The sequence below is a fragment of the Canis lupus genome, chromosome 6, assembly GCF_048164855.1.
Source record: "Canis lupus baileyi chromosome 6, mCanLup2.hap1, whole genome shotgun sequence".
In the NCBI taxonomy this organism is placed as follows: Eukaryota; Metazoa; Chordata; class Mammalia; order Carnivora; family Canidae; genus Canis; species Canis lupus.
Genome location: NC_132843.1, coordinates 67,986,921 through 68,012,190, shown reverse-complemented (window position 1 = coordinate 68,012,190; position 25,270 = coordinate 67,986,921). Strand labels below are relative to the sequence as shown.

The 25,270-nt window shown below is 35.4% G+C and overlaps 1 protein-coding gene across 3 annotated transcripts in view; it reads left to right on the top strand.

The window, feature by feature from the left end:
- TOR1AIP1 (torsin 1A interacting protein 1) overlaps positions 1-25,270 on the top strand; it is a 48,673-nt gene that overhangs the window by 2,551 nt on the left and 20,852 nt on the right. For 2 of the 3 annotated variants that reach the window (XM_072831044.1, XM_072831046.1), the window contains exons 2-7: positions 19-96; positions 5,488-5,547; positions 6,451-6,495; positions 15,602-15,643; positions 16,478-16,564; positions 19,261-19,314. In XM_072831044.1, coding sequence (XP_072687145.1) covers positions 19-96; positions 5,488-5,547; positions 6,451-6,495; positions 15,602-15,643; positions 16,478-16,564; positions 19,261-19,314 — 366 coding nt within the window. The remainder of the gene's footprint in view (positions 1-18; positions 97-5,487; positions 5,548-6,450; positions 6,496-15,601; positions 15,644-16,477; positions 16,565-19,260; positions 19,315-25,270) is intronic. The other variant, XM_072831045.1, reaches the window with a different exon arrangement.

Genomic DNA, 25,270 nt, shown 5'->3' with positions numbered 1-25,270 from the left:
GTAATGTCTGTTCTTTAGAGGATGAACCATCTACACAAACTATTTTAAGCCAAGCAGTCCCGAAGAAAACTATCCAGAGAATACAAGAAACTCCAGGTAAGAAAAGCAATTGTTTTTTGCCTTATCTGCCAGCTTTTTTTTTTTTTTTTAAGATCTTAATTTATTTATTCATGAGAGATACAGAGAGAGAGGCAGGCTCCTGGTGGGGAGCCTGATGCGGGACTGGATCCCGGGACTCCTGGGCAGAAGGCAGATGCTCAACCACTGATCCACGCAGGTGTCCCAGCTGCTCTTTTTTATGTACACATTATAGCCTGATTCATCAAGGGTCCCAAATCATAACTTACCCAGATTTCCAGTGAATCTTTTCTATAGATTATTTATTGAATTAAGCCATACAGGCATATGTCAAGAAAAGATGGGGTGAATACTTGATAGCTATGAATTACCAGCCACTTTGTATAAGGTAATTCATTCACATAACTCTGCAGGATAGATGTACCCATTTTATAGGTGAGAAACCTGGAGCTCAGAGAAGCTAAGACTCTTCCTTACCATTACATTATATGTGATGGAACCAAAATTCAGACCCAGGTTTTTCTTCTCCAAAGCCTTTTCATTTTCCCCAAGTACCTCATTGTCATTATCCTGTATAATAATTAGCTACTCAGTGAAGTTCATTAGTGTGGTGTGCATGAACATGCCACATTACCTTCTATTTAAAATGGATTAAGTGGGGGGGGGGGTGCCTGGCTGGCTCAGCATGAGACTCTTGATCTCAGGGTCATGGTGCCTACTTAAAAATAAAATAAAATGGATTAAGTAACCTGGAAAGTCAAATCATGAGATGATATGGTCAATGTTTCATGAGATCTGAAATGTCATCAGTTGTAAGATCCACCATTATTGTTTTACATAACACCTAGAAGGAAGAAATGCTGCCAATTAAACTGTAATATGCCATAGATGGTATGATGCATCCCAATTTCAGAGATGTTAAAGTGTAAAAATATTCATATCTAAGTATCAATGTAAGAGAGAAGTAGGCTACATTGATAGTTACTTGCATTTTAAAATTGTTTAAACTATTTTGAAAAGTAGAAAGGATTTAGTTCAGTTATTAATGCTTATTATCCTTTGGTTTTCAGTGCCATTAACTCATTTATTTATGATTTCTTTTATTTATTCATGAGAGATACACAGAGGCAGAGATACAGGCAGAGGGAGAAGCAGACTCCTCGCAAGGAGCCTAGTGTGGGACTTGATCCCGAGACTGGGACCACACGCAGATGCTCAACCAGCCACTGAGCCACCAAGGCATCCATTCCTTTATTTTCAAATTACTTTTTTTTTTTTGATGCTAGGGAAGTCCCACAACCATAAATAATGGTAGCTATGAAACTGACTATTGCTAACTGGTTTTTTTTTTTTTTTTTTTTTAACTCATATCTTGACTTGTTTCCTTATTCATTGCTTCTGATAAGATTATGCTTTGGGGCACCTGGGTAGTTCAGTCAGTTTAGCATCAGACTGTTCAGGTCATGATCTCAGGGTCCTAGGACCGACCCCTGTATTGGGTTCTCCACTCAGTGTGGCATCTGCTTGAGAATCTCTCTTTGCTTATCTTCCTGTGCATGTGCTCTCTCTTTCTCTCTCAAATAAATCTTTAAAAATAAGATTATGCTTTATAATTTGACCTATTCTGTTCTCAATTTATAAGATTCAAGTTTAATTCCAAATAAATACACCCTTTATATTTAATGCCTGTGTTACTGTGTTAAGATTATAAACTCTCTTAGAAAAGTGCTTTGAGTAATAAATACTGAAATTAGATTTTTCCAGCCATTTAGAAAAACCATATTCTTGAGATTTTTATTTATAGTAGATTTAATTATATAGCTCTTATACCTAGAGAAGCAAACTTTTCTTCTTTAAAATATAGAGTAAACATATATAAAAATTATGGTGTTAAGTAAGTTGACATAAAGATTGTTGAGGACCAGCCTGTAGACTGTTATAAAAGTATGATCTATATCTTCAGCATTCTTTTGAGGTTCACATTTAAGAATTGCTAATGAGGTACACGGGGACATAATATTGTGCAAAGAGCACTGAACTTTGGTTGAGTTACCCAGCTACCTTGAGCCTCAGGCCTTTATATGATTTCTCCTGCCTAACCCAAAATGCCACTGCAGAAATGATACAGTGTATGCAAAATCACTGTACACAGGAAAACATACAGGTGTGAGGGTTTTTTCCCCTCCTCATGGGACATTACAAGAAATGTGAAGTTAATCAAATTTTGATTAAAGCATTTCTTTTTCTCAAGAAACTTATGTTATAATTGGAAATGGAAAAGACAAAACATTACCCAATGTAGATTGATGAAAACCATGCATAAATTATCTGGAATATATCAGTAGTTCCCTGTGAACTAGAAATAAGGATAGGTGCGTCTTTGAGAGATTTGGGATACCAAGAACTCAGTGTTTTAAAATATCATGTTGTATCTAGTACTTGGCATGCTCCCATCTCATGCCATTTAATAAAGGAGAAAGAGTTAAAGAAATTATTGAATAAATGCTTGTAATGTCTGTCTAGCAGAGGAATTATGATAATGGAGTATTTTTAAAAGATTTTATTTCTTTATTTATAGAGAGAGAAGGGGGAGGGGCAGAGGGAGAGGGACAAGCAGACTCCCTGCTGAGTGGGGAGCCTGACGAAGGGCTCGATCCCAGGATCATGACCCAAGCTAAAATCAAGAGTCAGATGTTCAACCAGCCAAGCCACCCAGGCACCCAGGAGTCAGTCTTTGATGGCGGACTGCTTTAAGTACAAGTTTAAGTATAGGCCCTTCCTCTTTACAGAATCATAGACTTTCAGTTTAACTGTGGTGTTCAAAGTACTGCTATAATTATATAGAGGATCATTGATTGGTCTGAGAGAAATTTGTCCAAAGATGCTCTTAAGAATAACTCCTTAAGGAGATAAAATGAGTGGGAAATATCAGAGAGGGTGACAGAACATGAGAGACTCCTAACTCTGGGAAACGAACAAGGGGTAGTGGAAGGGGAAGTAGGTGGGGGGTTGGGGTGACTGGGTGACTGGGCACTGAGGGGGACATTTGACAGGATGAGCACTGGGTGTTATGCTATATGTTGGCAAATTGAACTCCAATAAAAAAATATACAAAAAAAAAATAATAACACCCTAGAGCAGGACGTGTAGGTAGTTCAGTCGGTTAACCATCCAACTCCTGGTTTCAGCTTAGATGACTCTTGGGTAATGAGATCAAGCCCTGAGTAGGGCTCCCTCCTCATCAGGGAGTCTGCTTGAAGATTCTCTCTCTGCCCCTTCCCTCACTTGTATGTATGTGCGCGCGCGCTCTCTCTCTCTCTCTCTCTAAAATAAATAAATGAATCTTAAAAAAGAATAAAGACTTAAACCAAGGGGCCACCTTGTAAAACAACCTAGTAAAGACAACTACATCATTTGTCATCCTGTTTTTATAAGTCATGGTAAATGTTGATTATATTAGTTTAGAAGAGGGATACAGTTTGAACTCTTGTTCAAAGTTCCAAAATTGAAATATTTTCACATTAAAGTAGCCTTTGGGTTGTTCATTCAGTTCAGTCCATGTATATTTACATAACTGTTCTGTGATCAGATTCATTCCTTTCTGGAAATCATGAAGCTAATTTTACAATATGAAATTACATTAGGAGAATTTCATTCACTTCTCCTTAAGTTAAAGAAATATTTTTGTTCTAACAGATGTGGTATCTATGTAAGTAATCATATTTTTGAATGCCTACTATTTTGTCACAAACATTTGACTCTTTGGCTGCTGAACATTTGATTCTTTGGAGCATTCATTCATTCTCCAGATATTTATTGAGCACCTACTTTATGCCAGTCCCCATGCTAGATGCTAGGGTTGCAGTGGTGAGCAAAAGCAGACAAGGGACGAAGATTGCTACAAAATAAGGGTGCTTGCTATTTTATTCTTTAATACCTCTGTTTGGTACTCTGTCTCCTTCAAGTATCTAATATAAGGCTATGTACATCATGGTGCATATAGAAAATGCTTCTTAAAAGATGGAACTGAAATTGTAATTGGTGTGTATAGATTAAGTTGAGCTTTAGGTTTTAACTGAACCTGAAAAAGGGTGGGAATACAGAAGAGGAAACAAGGACAGTTGAAATGATGGAATTATGAACACGTACAAGATTTATTTTTAAAGCTATTTCTATAAGTTCTAAATACCTGATGCATGAAACACTAGCAACTAAGATATTTTGTAAAATCTTAGAGCTGAAAGATTTAGGGAAGTCATCTACTCAAAGTTTCCATCAGTGCAGGGTGTCCTTTTGTTATCCACTCATTATAGTGCTTGACATTTTCAGTGAAATGGAAATCATTCCCTCGCTATCTGTTCTATTTTGGAGATAACAACAATAATTTATTTGCTCCAGGCATTAAGGAGGGCACATGATGAGATGAGCATTGGGTGTTATGTATATGTTGGCAAATTGAATTTAAATAAAATTTTAAAAAATTATTTAATGAACTAAAATCTACTTTGCTATAACTTTCTCTTGTTGATCTTCTGCTTTTTTTGAGCTACATAAAATCAATTTAATTGCTTTTCTACATCTCTTTTAAGATGCATAGAAACATGCTCAGTAAGTATTTTTTGAATAAATGAGTGGCTGGCCCTTCAAACTTTCTCACCTAGATACTTTAAAGGGGACATGGGGTTAAGTCAGTTTTATAAAAACAAACATAAGACTGCTTATGTAATGGAGGGGACCAGTGATAGCCAGTTCAGAATGGTTTTCACAGTTATACAGAGGCAAACAGAAGGTTTTTTTATAGAGACAAATGAAATAAACATAATCCAAATTTAAATATATATTGGACTTTATGTTGTTTGAAGCTCTTTGAGAAAACACACTTTGGTTTACTAGGTTAACATTTTATATAATGGTATTGGCTTCCCCATTAACCCTATGCCATTGAACCATAGACAGTCTAAAATAAATCTTGGCTAATGTTAACATTTTATTTAAAATTAGAGTTTGCATTTCTTGAGTACATACAAGATTAAATAGTTGGAGGGACTATATTAACTCTCAGGAAATTACCCCCCAAATTAAAATATGCCAGGAATAATCTGTAGTGAGAGTAAGCCCCAAATGGAATAAATAATTGAGTTGGTGCTACAGTGCAAATTTTGGTTCTTAATTGGGAAATTCAGAAAAGTTTTATTTGGCATTCTTTTCTTTTTATATAAATATTGTCTGTTAGAGAAAACTGCATATTTTTCCACTCATGTTCATAAATTTTTTTGTGGCACTGTTATATTCCCATACTTAACATAATGAAAGGCTCAGAAAAAATCTTTGTTGGATAAATAGATGATTGTATAATTTAGTATGTTTGACATTTCATATTTTTAAAAATGTTTTCTTTTCCTGTATTAGTGGTGAGTGAAGATCCTGTAATCAGCCTGTGTAGACCCCCTCTAAGAAGTCCAAGATCTGGTAAGAGATTGTTTTGTCTATTGGTTTAATTGTTTCATAAATATATTCTATTTTTAAATAGATTAGTACATGTACTCATATGGTTCAAAATTTTTAAGTTATAAAAATGCAGTGAAAGTCTCCCTGGCCCCTTTATCCTTTACCCACTTAGTGTCCTCATCAGAGGCAACCAATGTTTTCAATTTCTTAGGTATTTTTTAGAGCTATTCTATGGCGATACAAGGAAATTCATGTATAAATTATATTTTCCTTTCTTTTTAACACAAATGTTAGCCCAATAAACACTCTTTTCTGCACCTTCCTGTTGTCTGTTTCTATTTTTACTTAACATACAAACACATCTTTCCATATACGTGTATAAAGGGCTTCTTCATTCTTTTCAAGAGGTTGTTCTTATATGTTGCTATGATTCCTTTTGTTAGCATGATGATTTAAAACTAGGATCAGGGACTTTTTACTCTTCCCAGCATAATGCTACTAAAAAAAATCAAGACTGAGGCTTTATAGCTCAGGGCTATAAAATTGATCAAAATCATTTACATTTCTTTTTGACTACAACTTCTAAAAAATGTTGCTCTTAAGTTGATTTTGTGACTATGAATGAAAACTAGTAAAATTATTCCAAGCAATCTACTTCTGCTTCATTTTCAGGTATATTAGCCCATAAGGGTGCTTTATCATGGAACTGAAAAAGAACCTTATTTATCTTCACATTAGATTTCTACTCAGTCCTTTCCTTCAAGAAAGAATTAGAATGGGTTTTTTTTTTTTTTAATGGATAACTGTTCTTTTAAGTATTATAATGATAAAGATCTGTTAAGGTTTTGATGAAGAACCTGTGGTAAACCATATGAATGCATTTCCTTTTAAGCTCTAATCATTTTCTTGCTATCTCTCTTGCAGATTCGGCATACAAAACAAATGGAAATACTAAAATGAGTGAATTAGGTTTGTTTCTCTCTAATTCATTTAGGTTCTTTTTGAGGATTTTGATTATCAGAATACAAAAATGTACACATTCTGTCATGGGCTTGAGAATATTATGTTGTTCATTATCTCAGCTTGTGGGACACTGTCCCTATGGCCATGATCTTTCTTAATCACCCTGCTTTTTATTCTATCTGAAATTATGTCTTTTGTTATATTATTTAAACTTACATATGTATGTGTAATAACAAATGCATTTTAATTTTTATTAGACTTTTTAAATTCACACTCCTGAGAGGAAAGGGGATATCAGCTTATACATTCACATTTTTTCTTAATTTAGAAAGTGAATTCGAGATGTTTTTCTTAGGAAGTTCAGTGTCCTTTGCCACATTTGTTGAACTGGTTTAAATGGTTTCCAGTGTTTGCCTCATGTTGGATGTGAGATACCGAGATCCATGGCTTTAAGTGAACCTACATTGATTGTGGTTGGACTTGGTTTTAAGTTACAGTATTTTTCTATATTTAGAGATGACTCAAAAGGAAGGAAGCTTCCTTTTTTTTTAAATAATGAATTGCAACTTCTTTGAATTCATCTTTCATTTAAGTTCAGGCTGTTTCTTAGAGACTTCAGGATTTAGTGTCTGGGTACTGAAAATGATCCTTACAGCACGCAACTCATGTGTAACTCATAGCCACCAGAATTTTTCAAGTTCTCTATTTAAAAACTTCAAAAATTTTTGAGTGATAGTATCTTAATTGGAAGAGAAGTTGGAGCTGAAATAATCTAGCACTTTTTCCTTTCTATGCTAGGTTTAGAAATTATAAGTACTTTATAATAAGAACTAACTTTTTAAAAACTGCCTTCTGGTTTAAAAAAAAATTCTACAGGGTTAATAGAAAATGGCATCCTCTGATTCTTTTTCATAGTAATGTTAGTACCTATTAGAGTATTAAAAATGGCTATTCATGAGCTTGAATACTGCTAATAATCTCCAGCTGTTCTTTATACTCTCCTTCCTGCTGCCCCATTCTGACTCTGTCCTCAAAAACATGATTGGCATTTAATAATCCTAAAGGTGTCTATACAGGGGATCAGCCTCTGAGTAAAATCTGACCCTGCAATCCTGTTTTTGTATAGCCCATGAACTAAGAAAAGAGACCCCATGTGGCTTGCAAAGCCTCAAATATTTACTATTTGACCCTTTATGGAAAAAGTTTACCACTCCCTGGTTTATAACGGTGGCAGAAATAAAGACAGCAAATCACCCAAAGTGTCATTTGTTTGTTTTAAGAGTAAATTTTAGAGAGTTACATACTTGCCTGGACATAGATTTATTGTAGCACTCCATATATACATATACATATATATATATACACACACACACACACACACATACATATATATACACACACATCTTGTACCTGTATGGATAGCACAAGAAGACTGTCCCTGGAGACTGTCATGGAGACATAACGACTCTTATATTCTCTCATCTTCTCTGAGAAAGCATGAGAGCCTCACTTATGAAATCTTCCTATATTTGTCAACAGGCAAAACACAAAATAAGCAAAGTTTTATTTCCTTGAATATCCTTCACTTCTCACACCAACACATTCACTAAGTCTCTAGGAATAGAAATTCTCTAATAATTTGTATTAGAGACCTGGAACTTTGTATTTTCCTTAAAAACTGTGGCCAAGCAAAAGAAAGGGGTACACTTAGTGGTTTGTTTCACTAGAAGAGATAGTTGTAGGTGATCTGTTCTTACAGCAAATGCATAGGACTTCTGAAAGTACCTTTTCCTAATTGGTTGAGATTATTGGGAAAGTAGTACCTCCTCAGCAGCTCCTTTAATTATTGCCATCTGTCTACTAAATGCCACAGCTTTTATATTCTTTTTATTCCTCTTGGACCCACTTTATTTGGAAATGGGGTGGGAAAGACTCTAGGCCTGCTGGGCCTGCAGCACTGCTTGCACCTGGCTGATCTGCTAGTCAACACTGGAGCCTGCCATACCACTCTAGGCAGCTCTACATAGTACCACAGGCAGCTCATGTCACCTAAGACCAGGGGGCTGATGGTCTATAGCTCCATCAGCAACAGCTGGTTGAGAGTGACCTCTTTGGTCTTGGCCATGAACACGGCTTTCTTGGAGCTCTTGTGATCCTGTCGGAATGGCATCCTTTTGTGAACCAGGTAATAGGTAAAGTCAGCGGCCAGTATGTCTGGACTGATTGATGCCATGTTCTCACAGTGAATCTGGGGGACACCAGTGCAGGGGCGTGGTGAGTCCTGAGGACCCTTGGATGGTGAAGCTGCCAGCCTGAGGCCCAGGCTCTACCCCTCTTAACCAGGACATCCCCAGCTTTGGGCAGATGTACTCTAAGTACATCTTACCCAGCCTATTCTCCCTGCTTTGCCACAACTTTTATAATATTTTAATTTTTTTAATTAAAGATTTACTGCTCCAAACAAAAGTTTAATTTCCTAAAGCTTCTGTATGAGCATAGGGAATAATAATACCTTAAAAAAAAATAAGTGTTTTAGCCATCTACATATAGAAGCCAAGGAGTTTAATTTAAAGGATATAAAGGAAGATGAATACAAAAGAGGGAAGTGAAATTAAAACTTTCATATCATCCTAGATGCTGCTGATTCATCATCAGATTGTATTTAAATATATATTCTTTGCAGCTTAGGTTAAAAGGATGAGAATGGAATGTTTAAAACCTTGCATGAAACCTAATTACTAAACACTGATTCCACACTATTTTCTTGAGTTAAGTAATGTTGTCATGGTATGAGAAATATTAACAAAAGCCCTAACTTAAGAGTTTTTATTCTGTGATAAAATCTATTCGTTTGTTAGATAGATACACCTTTATTTTTAACAACTTTATATATATACATCAACTATACATATATATATATGAAATTAGTGACTGTCCTAAATGCTTAGAATCATAAAGATCCATAACATTTTTTTTCTAGCTCTTACAGCACATCTAATAGAAAAGTTAGAAAAATTATTGTAATGTTGTGTTAAAATGGTGGTATGTGTATGTGATAGCCTGGAGAAGTGCCCTACTCTGCAGGAGAGGTTGGGAAGTTTTCATGGAGGAAATGGCATTTGACTTGAGTTTTGAAGAATGAGTAGCAAGCAGAATGGGGAAAGAGATTTGCAAATACTTGTAAATGTCTTGTAATAGACATCTTCAGAGTTTGTATAATATGAGAAACTCCTTTGCATTAGAGTCAACAGTCTCTAATTAGCTATCTCTAACTCTGAGATATCTTATGCTAAATGACTTTAGGATGACATTCTAATAGTAGAGTTGGAATTCTTGACCTAAAATGAAAACCATGTTTAAAAAAATGTGAATATAGGCAAGACAATGGGTAGACTGACATGATGATGGTTATCATCAAATCAAATAATCCTATGGGATTTATTTTTATTTAGAACATCCAATCCATAAGATATCATTGTATTATGAATGAAGCACAATGATATTAGTGATACTATCAAACCTTGTTTCACATTATTCTTGTCTTGAATATATTGATAAATATTGTTAGAAACATAAAACTCTAAAGAAAGGACCTTTAAAGATTAGAATCAAAGTTTTTAAAAGTGTTCAAAAATAGATAAAATCCATGATTTATTGAATACTTAATAAGTGTATAAAAAATAAATGGGGAGCTCCCTTGTGTAAGTTGATGAAAAAAATAATTCTTAAATTCTCCCCCAAGCTAATTAGATAACACATACATAAACAAAGGAAACTGAACTTTAAGCAACTTGTATATGAGGGATTAATTATTAGATGAATTGTCTCTGAACAAATTGACCTGGAGTTTAAAAAGTATCCGGAAATAAATTAGGATCTAAAAGGGAGAGATAACTGCACTATTCATTTTTTTGCTGGTAACTCAATGAAGGAATATACAGATTCTAAAATCAATTCAGCTTTAAATTTTGGTATACCAAGTAATTTTTAAATTATATAAAATGTAATGCCCACTATAAATGTAACTTTAGCAAAGCTGCTGTTTTAAATGAGTTATACTTAGAAATTATTGGAACCTCAGAAGAGTTCAGCCTTCTTCCTTTTCTTCATCAATTTATTTTAAAAATTATTGAGATTTCTGGTTTCCCTCCCGTCCACATCAAAAACTTTTTGGATATGTGAGAAAGGAGAGAACACAAGACAAACCCCTGCCTCCTAGAGTAGAGAGACAAATACAGGTTATCATGGCTTCCCAAGAGCAAAGGCTCAGTGAGACCTCTGCAGGAACCAGTTCTATGTGGGAGAACCTGAACTGTAACTTATGAATTGCAGGATGCTCACTGCGGAGAAGTTAGAGTTAAAAATGCCTAGGGAACCCAGTTGTCACAGAGTCCCTACTATACTGTGAGATTTACCTCTAGGAGCTTGACCAAATCATGCTTTGGAGAGGAGAAGGGGGGAAAGGAATCATTTTTAAATATGCCAGAGCACTCTGTTCTTAACAAGGCTTGCCTTCAGGGTAGTCTAGTTAACCAGAGCCTGACCTACTGAATTATCATCAGAGCCCAACTGACTTGGGAGAAGGAAAATACCCTACTCCATGCCACTCTAGACAACCTGTCTCACCTAAGGAGGAAAGAAAAATATTGAAAACCACTTGTGAAGTTCACAGTTCAGAGACATAAACACATTGAAAGAATTACAGGACTGTGGAGCCCTTTCCCTCCCCTAGACAGCATACACAGATTGACAATGTAAACAAATAGAAATCCTAAGAATCAAATAGTAGAGATAAAGATTAAAAAAAAACCACTGACATACTAGATTGGACATGGCTGAGAAAAAAATTTCTGTGCTAGGGGGCATACTGATAGAATATTAAAATAAATGGTAATATGTGATAGAGATGTTAACTCTAATGCTGTTGTGGTAAAGATGGTATATAAGTGTATCAAGTCAACATGTAATATACAAACTTACACAATATTATGTGTCCATTATATCTTAATTGTAAAAAGTAGAATTCTCAACCAAAACGCAGAGGAAACTAGGACTGAAAAAAACAGCATCCAAGTATACCACTATAAAATGTGTGACATACACTTAAATGGGAGTGCCAGAAGAAGAAAAAGAATAGAAGAAATATGTGAAACAATAATGACTAAGAGTTCCCCCAAGTTAATGTTCACACCAAATCACAGATTCAGGAAGCTCAGAAAACACCAAGCAGAATAAATGCAAAAACAACAACAAAAACCCACCTTAGTATTTACCCTTTTCAAACTACAGAAAATCAGAGATACAGAAAACCTAAAAGAAGCTAGAGGAAGAAAACACCTTACCTATAAAGGAACAAAGATAAGAATTACATTCATCTTCTCTTTAGAAACCATATAAGCAAGAAGAGATGGAGTAAATTATTTTAAATGTTGAGAGAAAAAAAGCTGGGATTCTCTATTTTGCAAAATTATCTTTCAAAGGATAAAGCCTTTAGCCAGGCTAAGGAAAAAAGAAACTAAAAAAGACACAAATTACTACAGATAGAAGCAGAGGAAATAGTTCCTAACTCATTCTGTGAGGCCAGCATTCCCCTAATACCTAAAGCAGACAAATACAAGAAAACAAAACTACAGATCAATATCTCATGAACACAGCGGGAATGATCTTCCACAAGATATTAGCAAAATGAATCCAAATTAGGGGCACCTGGCTGGTTCAGTCAGTAGAGCATGCAACCCTTAATCTGGAGGTTGTGAATTCTAGCTCCAAATTGGGTGTAGAGATTACTTGAATTAAAAAAAAAAAAAATCTTAAAACACACACTACAGCCAAGTAGGATTTGTCCCTAGTATGCAAAGCTGGTTCAACATTTGAAAATTTATCATCAACAGACTAAAAAAGAAAAATCACATGATCATATTGATAGATGCAGAAAAAGCATTGATAGAATCCAACTCCCATTCATGATAAAAGCTCTCAGTATACTAGGAATAGAGGGGATCATCCTTTTTTTTTTTTTTTTTGAGGGGATCATCCTTAACTTTAAAATGCTACAAAAAATCTTACACCTAACATAATGGTGAGAAACTGGAAGCTTCTGTATTAGTATCAGTGCTAAAAAGAAATAAGCTATCAAGCCATGAAAAGATCTGAAGGAACCTAAATGCATATTTAGACTTAGAAGTCCCTGCTTACCACTCCTTATCAACATTGTGCAGGAAATTCTAACTAATGCAGTTAAGACAAAAGGAAACCAAAGGTATACAGATTGGGAAGGAAGAAATAAAACTGTCGTTTTTCACTGGTAACATGATTATCAATGTAGAAAATCGAACAGAATGGACAAAAAATAGAAACTAACAATTATAGCAAGATCAAAGGATGCAAGGTTAATATACCAAAGCTAATCATTGTCCTACATAATAGCAATGAACAAGAAAATTTTGAAATTAAAAACAATACAATTTACAAAGCATCCCCTGCCCTGGGAGTAAAATACTTAAGTATGAATCTAAGAAGATATGTACAAGATGTATATAAGAAAAACTACAAAACTGATGAAGTAAAAGAATTTACTAAAAAAAAAAAAAAAATGGAGAGCTATTCCACATTAATGGATATGAAGATTATTGTCAAGATGTCAGTTCTTGTCAACTTAATGTATAGATACAGTGCATTTCCAATCAAGATCCCAATAACTTATCTTGTGGATAGTGAAAAATTTAAGTTTATATAGAGGATTGAAAGACCCAGAATAGCCAACACAGTATTGAAGAACAAAGTAGGAGGGTTCAACCTCAAGACTTACTATAAAGCTCCAATAATTGAGATAGTGTGGTATGGGTAAAAGAATAGACCAATTGATCAATAGAATATAATACAGAACCCATAAATAGACCCATGTGTGGTCAACTGATACTTGACAAAGGAGCAAAGGCAATACAATGGAGGCAAAAATAGTCTTAAATGGCACTAGAACAAGTGGATCTACATGCAACAAGTGAATCTAGAGACAGATCTTCAACCCTTTACAAAAATTAACTCAAAATGTATCACAGACCTAAATATAAATTTTTTAAAAATTAGGAAACTCTGGGAAGATAATGGGAGAAAACCTAAAGGACTTTGGGTATGGTGATACCTCTTTAGGTATAAACAAAGCACAACCCGTGAAAGAATTGGTAAGCTGAACTTCATTGAAGTTATAAACTTCTGCTCTGCAAAAGACAATGATGAGAGAATAACACAAGCCACAGACAGAGCAAATAAAGGACAATTATCCAAAATATACAAAGAACTCTTAGAATTCAATGATAAAATCTGATTTGAAAATGAACCAAAGGCTTAACAGACACCTCAACAACAGATAGACAGATGGCAAATAAACATATGACAGATGTTCTACATTATACATCATCAGGGAAGAGCAGTTTAAAACAAGATACCACTACACACCTATTAGAATAGCCAAAATCCAGAAAAATGGTAGCACCAAATGCTAACAAGAATGTAGAATAACAGGAACTCATTCATTGCTAGTTGTAATATAAAATGGTACAAACACATTGACAACAGTTGGATGATTTTGTACAAAACTAAGCACATTCTTACCATACAATCCAGCAATTACACTGCTTAATATTTACCCAAAGGAGTTGAAAATTTAATGTTCACACAAAAAGCTGCAATGAAAATATGATACCATGGATACATGTCATTATACATTTGTCTAAGCCCACAGAATGTGCAACACCAAGAGTGAGCTATAATATAAATTAGTGTTTTTGAGTGATAATGTGTAAATATAGGTCCATCAGTGATACCACTGTCCAACAAATATACCACTCTGGTGGGGATGTTGATAATGGAGGCTATGCATGTGTGAGGCAGGGACCATAAATCTACCTTCTCAATTTTGCTGTGAATCTTAAATTGCTCCAATCAAAAAAAAATTATCATTGCTGACTATATGCCATTATAAACAACACTTATGCAGTAGTAGATAAGTAGTAGACTAGAAATTAGAAGAAGCTGTGTTCAAATCTTTTTTTTTTTTTATCACTTGTTCTGGTACCCTTAGAAAAGTCACTTAGTATCTCTGAGCCTTATCTAGGAGACTATTCCTTGTGACGTTATGGGAATCATATGGCAGACATGAAGATTTTTTTTTTTAAACTAGCAGTGTGCAAATATCAAGGGCTTAACTATTAAGATATTAAGATAATGACTTAAGAGGTAACCATTGATTTTTTTTTTTTAAGTTTTTTTTTTTAATTATTTTATTTTTTTCATTTTTATTTTATTTATGATAGTCACAGAGAGAGAGAGAGAGGCAGAGACACAGGCAGAGGGAGAAGCAGGCTCCATGCACTGGGAGCCCGATGTGGGATTCGATCCCGGGTCTCCGGGATTGCGCCCTGGGTCAAAGGCAGGCGCCAAACCACTGCGCCACCCAGGGATCCCCCCATTGATTCTTAATAAGGAAACATCTTGTGTGTGCTATGGGATTAATTATAGGAATGAAGAAAGTAAACTGCTGTACAAAAGAGAAGTACAATAATAGTTGTATGCTTAGAAAACTCCAAAAAAGGGAGTGATACCTTTTTGTACGAATGGAAATATTCATGAAAAAATTTTAAGAGAATAGTACTAAGGCAAGTTTGACTTTGACTTTGAGTGTAGGAATCTAGCAAATAGAATGAGAATACAGCAAACCTATAGAGACTGGAATATTTGTTAACAGAATTTAATGTTTTCTGCAAACAGGTCAGATTTTATGTATGTATGTATGTATGTATTAATTGGAGTTCAATTTGCCAACATATAGCAGAACACCGAGTGCTCATCCCATTGCCCCCATCAGTGAACAGGTCATGTTTTAGAGTACAAATGGAATCTGTGGCTGAAGGAAGAATAAACTCTTCCTGATTCTAGTTTATGTCAGACTTATTTCTGAAATAACCTAAAGGGAAATAATATATATTTCTTAAGGTTTAATAGGAAAAAAAGCTTAGTCTGTCTTTATGTTCACTTTCCTAAATTACATGCTTTTGTTTATGGTTGAGCCTTAGCTTTTGATATTATGTATGATATGTCTGCTTTTCTTTTCTAGAAGCCACCAGTGTCCAACAGAAGGTCAATTTTTCTGAAGGAGGTATTTTCTTTTAAAATATTCTAAATAAAATAAAATAAAATAAAATATTCTAAATCTTTTTTTTTCCCCATTAACATGAGCAATTTTGACAGGTACTTCAGAGAGAAGAGAAAATAGTGTGTTTTTCTTCAGAAAAACAAAAATCCATGCCTGCCTGAACTCATAATTGGGCAGGTGAAATAGGATAGAGTGAGTGATGATAACCTTTTTATGAATTTTAAGGATCTTTTTTCTGAGTTACTAGTTACTAGTTAAAGCTAATAAACAATTCTGGCATATTCTGGCCTTTGATTATGATATTAATCATTTTTTCCAAATTCTCATAATCAGTCTATGAATAGCACAATAAAATCTAGTCCCTTTTAAAGCCCACCATAATCTAAGGGTGACCTGCATACTGAAATGTTTATATATGGGTGTGTGTATACCTCCTCCTTTCCAAAACACAGATGGACACATGTAAGCACATGTGTGTGCATATACTAGTCTTGTCTGAATTTACATGCAACATGTAGTTCCCTCCATAAGGTAAAATTTTTCCGCTATTTAACGCTCATTTGTTTACTCTTCAACTCTACAATAAAGCCTCGATATAATGTTGTAGATACTACTCTGAATATTTGCTTGAGATAGAATTATGTGCTTCAGAGAACAGTAATAAGCTCAGTTTTAGCTTATATGAAAATTTGTGATCCAGAATAGTAAACATAATAAATAGCAATTCTATATCTGATAGAGAGGCTTCATTTTAATGTTTAATTACTTGTTTTTTAATCTAGATCTTCAGAGAATTAGAATGGACTATATACTAGTGTCTTATTTACTTCTTTTTAGGAGAAACTGAACAGGATGATCAAGACAGCTCTGACAGTGATATTACTACTAATAAGGTCAGATCCGGGGATTCTCTTGATTCTGCAGGTAACTTTGCTTTTATACATATGACTATATCTTAGGAGCTGTCTTTTTAGTTAAAATATAAAGGTATTTTGTGAATATGCTTTTTAAAATACTGCAAAGTATTTTCCTTATAACGACTTTTTAAAAAGCTGTATACTTTTAAAATATTTATTAAAACTACTGATTCCATACGTGCATCTGATTAGTACTGTAATGCCATGTAATATCTAAACAAGTCACTCTTTAGCCTACTTTGATTATGTATGGAATATAAGATATTTGGGGGGCTTAAAAGAAGAGAGTTATTTGTAGTTTTTTAAAAAAAATTATAGAAAAAAAAATTATAGAGAGGGGCACCTGCGTGGCTCAATCAGTTAAGCGTCTGACTTTAGCTCAGGTCATGATCCCAGGGTCCTGGAATTGAGCCCCATGTTGGGTTCCTTCCTTAGTAGAAAGTCTACTTGTCCCTCTCCCTCTGCCTGTCCCCCTCCTTGTGTACTGATGTGCATGCATATATGCACGCTCACTCTTTCTCTCTCAAATAAAATCTTTTTTAAAAATTTAAAAATCTTAGAGAAACTGATCTCATTGGCAGTTATACTCATTACACTATTAGGAATGTTAGTTAGCTTTTAGGAAGTTTTTATATACCTAGATAATTGCTTTTACCCTTGGATTGTCCAGATTAACCCCAGATTAGTAATAACCATTTGATTATTCATGTGAATCTGTGTTTTATTAAAGGGAAGAGTTGACTGAAGAGAAAAAAAAAATACCAATTGAGGCTTAAGAGGATGCTGAACCAATTTGTAAACTCTGTCAATTATGAATAATTTTAAATTTTAGTTCTATGAAAGAGTAATTCTCCACTTTAGCCTCACCACTTTTTGAGAATTTCCATAATTCCTGTTTTACTTCATCATTCCATTTTAAAAATAAGCTCAAAGCTGGTTTATGGGCATTGAGTATTCTTTATATTTCGCACCCTTCCTCATTTTCCCCCATTCTTTCTTGATACAGAAATCCCAAAGAAGATATGCACCATTTTAGCATAGTGGTTAAGAACATGGGCTCTTGAGCCAGAATTGCTGGGTTTCACTCCTCTACTACTAGGTTTGTGCCTTCAGGCCATTACTTAACCTCGGTGTTCCTCAGTTTCCTCATTTGGGTTCTTAAGAGGTTAAATTAATTCACATGTGCAAGCACCTAGAAAGTACCTGTCATGTAGAAAACACTTAAATTAAGTGTTCTTATTAGTTTTGGTATATGTATACACAAAGCTCTAAAAATGAGAGACTGATTAAGCCATTCATACGGCCAATAGTTTAATGCCATTGCTACCAGCTTATAGCTCTTTGAAACTACATAAACCACAGGTTCTGTGATCCCTTTAGAATTCTAATAAATTTTCTTTTTTAAAAGATTTTATTTATTTATCCGTGAGAGATACAGAGAGAGGCAGAGACATAGGCAGAGGGAGAAGGAAGCTCCCTGCAAGGAGCCTGATGCAGGACTCAATCCCAGGACCCTGGGATCACGACCTGAGCTGAAGGCAGATGCTCAACCACTAAGCAACCCAGGCGCCCCTAAAATTCTATTAAATTCTTAGTGAAGCACACACCTGCATGCAGAAGAAGACTCTAAAGAACAAAAAGAGGAGCATGTTAAGAAGAATACAAATCTTCCTAGATTATTTTCTGGACTAATTATCAGTGAAGAGGTACAAGAAGAAACAATAAAAAGGGAAAAAAAGAGAGAGAGAAAGAGAGAGAGACGCAAACCAAGAAACAGACTCTTAACTATAGAGAACAAACTGCTAGTTGCAAGGGGGGGGTGGGAATGAGTGAAACAGGTGATGGGGATTAAGGGGTATACTTGCTGTGATGAACACTTGGGATTGTATGGAAGTACTGAGTACCTTAATTCTACCCCTGAAACTAATATTGTACTGTATGTTAACTAACTGGAATTTAAATAAAAACAAAACAAAACAAAAAATCCATTGCAATGCAGGAAGAAAATATTAGAAAATATTAGAATTTCATGTATATCTATATTTTATTTCATCCACTTAAGATGTCTATTTTTGTTTTATAATAAATGCAACACATCAGTTAATATATTTCAGTAGTACATGTATATAATACGTTTTAGAGATGGATGTTCAAATTTTTTTAGAAATAGGAATATGGTAACAAAAATATTTAGCTACCACCCCTGAATGTGTCAAATCCTTCTGCTTCCAAGGTAACAATCTGATCACTTTTGAACAGATTTAGTTATGATTCCCATTTTTATATGAAAACAAGTTTTTAAAGAAGAGTAGACTAAAATATATAATGTATTGACCACTTACAGGGAAAGTTTGAGGCAAATGGATATTAAAGATTTCAAGAAGATCCATTATGAACTTTAAAAATGTTCCCCAACTCAAAGCTTTTATTATCTCCCTTACCTCATGCTATGTTCTGTCTTACATTTTTTTCTTTAGAAAGTCATTAGGGAAAAGAGATAATTAAGTAGTTAATTTTTTAGGTACAACATAACTCTTTAGAAACTTTTTAAAAATAAATTGTGCCCCCCAAGTGTTGAATTCCCTGGAGTTTTATGGAATACTTTTGCTCCTTTGATTATACATTGTTCTCTTATAAAAATATGCATTTTAAAAGTATAATATACATTATAGTGTACTATGTCTATTTTTGTTGTTTTTTTAGATCAAACCACCATATTATCAAGTCAATATCCAGAATCTTGGCAGTCATCACAAAGTAAGTAAAACCATGTCTTAAACTCTTAAAAGTCTGTGTGTGTGGTCAAATTATTTATTTACTTATTTATTTGTTTGTTTGTTTATTAATGAATGAATGAATGAATGACAGTCACACAGAGAGAGAGAGAGAGGCAGAGACACAGGCAGAGGGAGAAGCAGGCTCCATGCACCGGGAGCCCGATGTGGGATTCGATCCCAGGTCTCCAGGATTGCGCCCTGGGCCAAAGGCAGGCACTAACCCGCTGCGCCACCCAGGGATCCCCAAATTTTTTATTTTTTGAAGATTCTGTTGTCCTATTTAACATGAAGTGTTGAAAAAGAGGTATAGTGAATAAAACTCATCCAGCATCTTGAATTTGCTTCATCCCTGTACCCAAGCTTGAATTTGAATTTAAAAAACAAGAATCTGGGCAGCCCGGGTGGCTCAGTGGTTTAGCACTGCCTTCAGCCCAGGGTGATCCTGGAGACCCAGGATTGAGTCCCATGTTTGGCTGCCTGCGTAGAGCCTGCTTCTCCCTTTGTCTGTGTCTCTGCTTCTCTCTCTCTCTCTCATGAATAAATAAATAAAATCTTTAAAAAATAAAAATAAAAAAGAATCTGCATTCCATGACTTGTTGAATGTCCCTTGCTTCCCATATAAATTTGTTAATGTTTTTAGTTTAATTTAATGTAGTTTGAGCCTATTTACATGGACATATTCTAATAAGGATATAAAATTTTATATATAGTATGATTTGAGCTCTAATACGAAAGTTTGGAAGATTGGAGGTACCTGGGTGGCTCAGTCGGGTAAGCATCTGCCTTGGGCTCAGGTCATGATCCTAGGGTCCTGAGATGGAGCCTCACATCAGGCTCCCTGCTCAGTGGGGAGCCTGCTTTTTCCCCTCCTCCCCACTTGTGCACTCTGGCTTGTGCTCTCTGTCACTATCTCTGTCTCTCTCTCAAATAAATAAATAAAATCTTTAAAAAAAATAAAAAAGCTTGGAAGGTTGGATAAATAAATAATAAACCAAGGTACAGTAAAAAGTTAATGGTAAGCTAGGTAATAGGTATATAAAAATCTTACAGCCTTGCTTACAGTCTCAAAAATTCTCACAATATGTTGAGAAAATATAACAAAAGGTTGGAAAGTAATATATTAAAGTGCTAATAACAATGATTTGTTTAGGATGGTAGAATAATTGGTGACATTTTCCTTCTGTATTTGGCTGATTATCTACAGTGGATATGTATTTCTTAGGTTAAGCAGAAATGATACGGTTTTTTCTTTTTCATTTTTAAATCAAGTCCCAGGGATCCCTGAGTGGCTCAGCGGTTTAGCGTCTGCCCAGGGCCTGATCCTGGAGTCCCGGGATCGAGTCCCACGTCGGGCTCCCTGCAGGGAGCCTGCTTCTCCTCTGCCTGTCTCTGCCTCTCTCTGTGTCTCTCATGAGTAAATAAATAGAATGTTAATCTAAAATAAGTCCCAGAATTAGAGTTAATTTAATCAACCTAAAATATCCTTGTATATGAAATATACAGGGACTTTTGTTCTTTCCAACTCACCTTTTTTTGAAATATGAGATTGTTTTTAAAGAAAAAGTCTTTGGAAATCTGTTTTGTAATCATTGTGTTTATAGAATTCCACTCTATTTCACTTTATATATATTTAGTTTTTAGAAGGTTCTGGGTTTGAACTTAAAACTGTGATAAAAGCCACTGAGACACAAAAATAAATCTTGTGGAAAATTACTTGCTGAATCATCTTATATGTTTGCCTTTTGTTATTCTAAATCTTTGATTTTTGGAAGCTCTTAAAAGTATCTCGCTATATAAATTATGGTACATGCATACAGTGGAATAATTTTTAGTTATGAAAAATGAGTACTTTATATACTAATGAATAGATGATCAAGATATATGTCCTCATAGATCTTGGAAACTAGCCCTTTATCTGATATGTCATTTGCAAATATCTTCTCCCATTCTGTAGGTTGTCTTTTAGTTTTGTTGACTGTATCCTTTGCTGTGCAAAAGCTTCTTATCTTGATGAAGTCCCAATAGTTCATTTTTGCTTTTGTTTCTTTTGCCTTCATGGATGTATCTTGCAAGAAGTTACTGTGGCTGAGTTCAAAAAGGGTGTTGCCTATGTTCTTCTCTAGGATTTTGATGTAATCTTGTCTCACATTTAGATCTTTCATCCATTTTGAGTTTATCTTTGTGTATGGTGAAAGAGAGTGGTCTAGTTTCATTCTTCTGCATGTGGATGTCCAATTTTCCCAGCACCATTTATTGAAGAGACTGTCTTTCTTCCAATGGATAGTCTTTCCTCCTTTATCGAATATTAGTTGACCATAAAGATCAGGGTCCACTTCTGGGTTCTCTATTCTGTTCCATTGATCTATGTGTCTGTTTTTGTGCCAGTACCACACTGTCTTGATGACCACAGCTTTGTAGTACAACCTGAAATCTGGCATTGTGATGCCCCCAGATGAGGTTCTCTTTTTTTAAAATTCCCCTGGCTATTCGGGGTCTTTTCTGATTCCACACAAATCTTAAAATAATTTGTTCTAACTCTCTGAAGAAAGTCCATGGTATTTTGATAGGGATTGCATTAAACGTGTAAATTGCCCTGGGTAACATTGACATTTTCACAATATTAATTCTGCCAATCCATGAGCATGGAATATTTTTCCATCTCTTTGTGTCTTCCTCAATTTCTTTCAGAAGCGTTCTATAGTTTTGAGGGTATAGATCCTTTACCTCTTTGGTTAGGTTTATTCCTAGGTATCTTATGCTTTTGGGTGCAATTGGAAATGGGATTGACTCCTTAATTTCTCTTTCTTCAGTCTCCTTGTTAGTGTATAGAAATGCCACTGATTTCTGGGCATTGATTTTGTATCCTGCCACGCTACCAAATTGCTGTATGAGTTCTAGCAATCTTGGGGTGGAGACTTTTGGGTTTTCTATGTAGAGTATCATGTCATCGGCGAAGAGGGAGAGTTTGACTTCTTCTTTGCCAATTTGAATGCCTTTAATGTCTTTTTGTTGTCTGATTGCTGAGGCTAGGACTTCCAGTACTATGTTGAATAGCAGTGGTGAGAGTGGACATCCCTGTCTTGTTCCTGATCTTAGGGGAAAGGCTCCCAGTGCTTCCCCATTGAGAATGATATTTGCTGTGGGCTTTTCGTAGATGGCTTTTAAGATGTTGAGGAATGTTCCCTCTATCCCTACACTCTGAAGAGTTTTGATCAGAAATGGATGCTGTATTTTGTCAAATGCTTTCTCTGCATCTAATGAGAGGATCATATGGTTCTTGGTTTTTCTCTTGCTGATATGATGAATCACATTGATTGTTTTACGGGTGTTGAACCAGCCTTGTGTCCCAGGGATAAATCCTACTTGGTCATGGTGAATAATTTTCTTAATGTACTGTTGGATCCTATTGGCCAGTATCTTGTTGAGAATTTTTGCATCCATGTTCATCAGGGATATTGGTCTGTAATTCTCCTTTTTGGTGGGGTCTTTGTCTGGTTTTGGAATTAAGGTGATGCTGGCCTCATAGAACGAATTTGGAAGTACTCCATCTCTTTCTATCTTTCCGAACAGCTTTAGAAGAATAGGTATGGTTTCTTCTTTAAACGTTTGATAGAATTCCCCTGGGAAGCCATCTGGCCCTGGACTCTTGTGTCTTGGGAGGTTTTTGATGACTGCTTCAATTTCCTCCCTGGTTATTGGCCTGTTTAGGTAGTCTATTTCTCTATTTCTAAGTCTGTTCCAGTTTTGGTAGTTTGTGGCTTTCCAGGAATGCGTCCATTTCTTCTAGATTGCCTAATTTATTGGCGTATAGCTGTTCATAATATGTTTTTAAAATCGTTTGTATTTCCCTGGTGTTGGTAGTGATCTTTCCTTTCTCATTCATAATTTTATTAATTTGAGTCTTCTCTCTCTTCTTTTTAATAAGGCTGGCTAATGGTTTATCTATCTTATTAATTCTTTCAAAGAACCAACTCCTGGTTCTGTTGATCTGTTCCACAGTTCTTCTGGTCTCGATTTCGTTGAGTTCTGCTCGAATCTTTATTAACTCTCTTCTTCTGGGTGTAGGATCTATTTGCTGTTTTTTCTCTAGCTCCTTTATGTGTAAGGTTAGCTTCTGTATTTGAGTTCTTTCCAGTTTTTGGATGGATGCTTGTATTGCGGTGTATTTCCCCCTTAGGACTGCTTTTGCTGCATCCCAAAGATTTTGAACGGTTTTATCTTCATTCTCATTAGTTTCCATGAATCTTTTTAATTCTTCCTTAATTTCCTGGTTGACCCTTTCATCTTTTAGCAGGATGGTCCTTGACCTCCACGTGTTTGAGGTCCTTCCAAACTTCTTGTTGTGATTTAGTTCTAATTTCAAGGCATTATGGTCTGAGAATATGCAGGGGACGATCCCAATCTTTTGGTATCGGTTCAGACCTGATTTGTGACCCAGTATGTGGTCTATTCTGGAGAAAGTTCCATGTGCACTTGAGAAGAATGTGTATTCAGTTGAGTTTGGATGTAAAGTTCTGTAGATATCTGTGAAATCCATCTGGTCCAGTGTATCATTTAAAGCTCTCGTTTCTTTGGAGATGTTGTGCTTAGAAGACCTATCGAGTATAGAAAGAGCTAGGTTGAAGTCAACACCCAAGAAACAACAATCCAATCATGAAATAGGCAAAATACATGAACAGAAATCTCACAGAGGAAGACAGAGACATGGCCAACACGCACATGAGAAAATGCTCTGCATCACTTGCCATCAGGGAAATACAAATCAAAACCACAATGAGATACCACCTCACACCAGTGAGAATGGGGCAAATTAACAAGGCAGGAAACCACAAATGTTGGAGAGGATGCGGAAAAAAGGGAACCCTCTTACACTATTGGTGGGAATGTGAACTGGTGCAGCCACTCTGGAAAACTGTGTGGAGGTTCCTCAAAGAGTTAAAAATAGACCTGCCCTACGACCCAGCAATTGCACTGTTGGGGATTTACCCCAAAGATACAGATGCAATGAAATGCTGGGATCCCTGCATCCCGATGTTTATAGCAGCAATGTCCACAGTAACCAAACTGTGGAAGGAGCCTCGGTGTCCATCGAAAGATGAGTGGATAAAGAAGATGTAGTTTATGTATACAATGGAATATTACTCAGCTATTAGAAATGACAAATACCCACCATTTGCTTCAACGTGGATGGAACTGGAGGGTATTATGCTGAGTGAAGTAAGTCAGTCGGAGAAGGACAAACATTATATGTTCTCATTCATGTGGGGAATATAAGTAATAGTGAAAGGGAATATAAGGGAAGGGAGAAGAAATGTGTGGGAAATATCAGAAAGGGAGACAGAACGTAAAGACTGCTAACTCTGGGAAACGAACTAGGGGTGGTAGAAGGGGAGAAGGGCGGGGGATGCATGGAGCCTGCTTCTCCCTCTGCCTGTGTCTCTGTGCCTCTCTCTCTCTGTGACTATCATAAATAAATAAAAATTTAAAAAAAAAAAGAAAGAAAAATAACATGAAATTCTGTCCTTGGTCTTGTCCATAATTTTTGGATGATGACTAAAGATATGCTTATCAAATTTGCAGATGACAGAAAGCTAGGAGGCATGGCTAACCCAAAAAATTATCAAATTATGATTCAAAGTTATTTAGACAGGCTGCAAACTAGTATAGATAAATGTGAGGTCTACCAATTAAATTCAAAAGAATCATCTGGAGGAAGGTAACCAGAGTAATAAGAGAACAGAAAAGCATGTCATGCAAGGTCTGGTTGGAAGTTACTTTGTACAGTCTTTCATATTGAGGGACTGCTATGAAAATGGAATGAAGGAAAACCAATGCATATATTCTATGCCACGAAATATCAGGACTCAAACTAAGCTGGTAGTAATGGGAACACAAAGGAGGTTATAAATATAAAAGATACTGCTGAGAAAAATCCA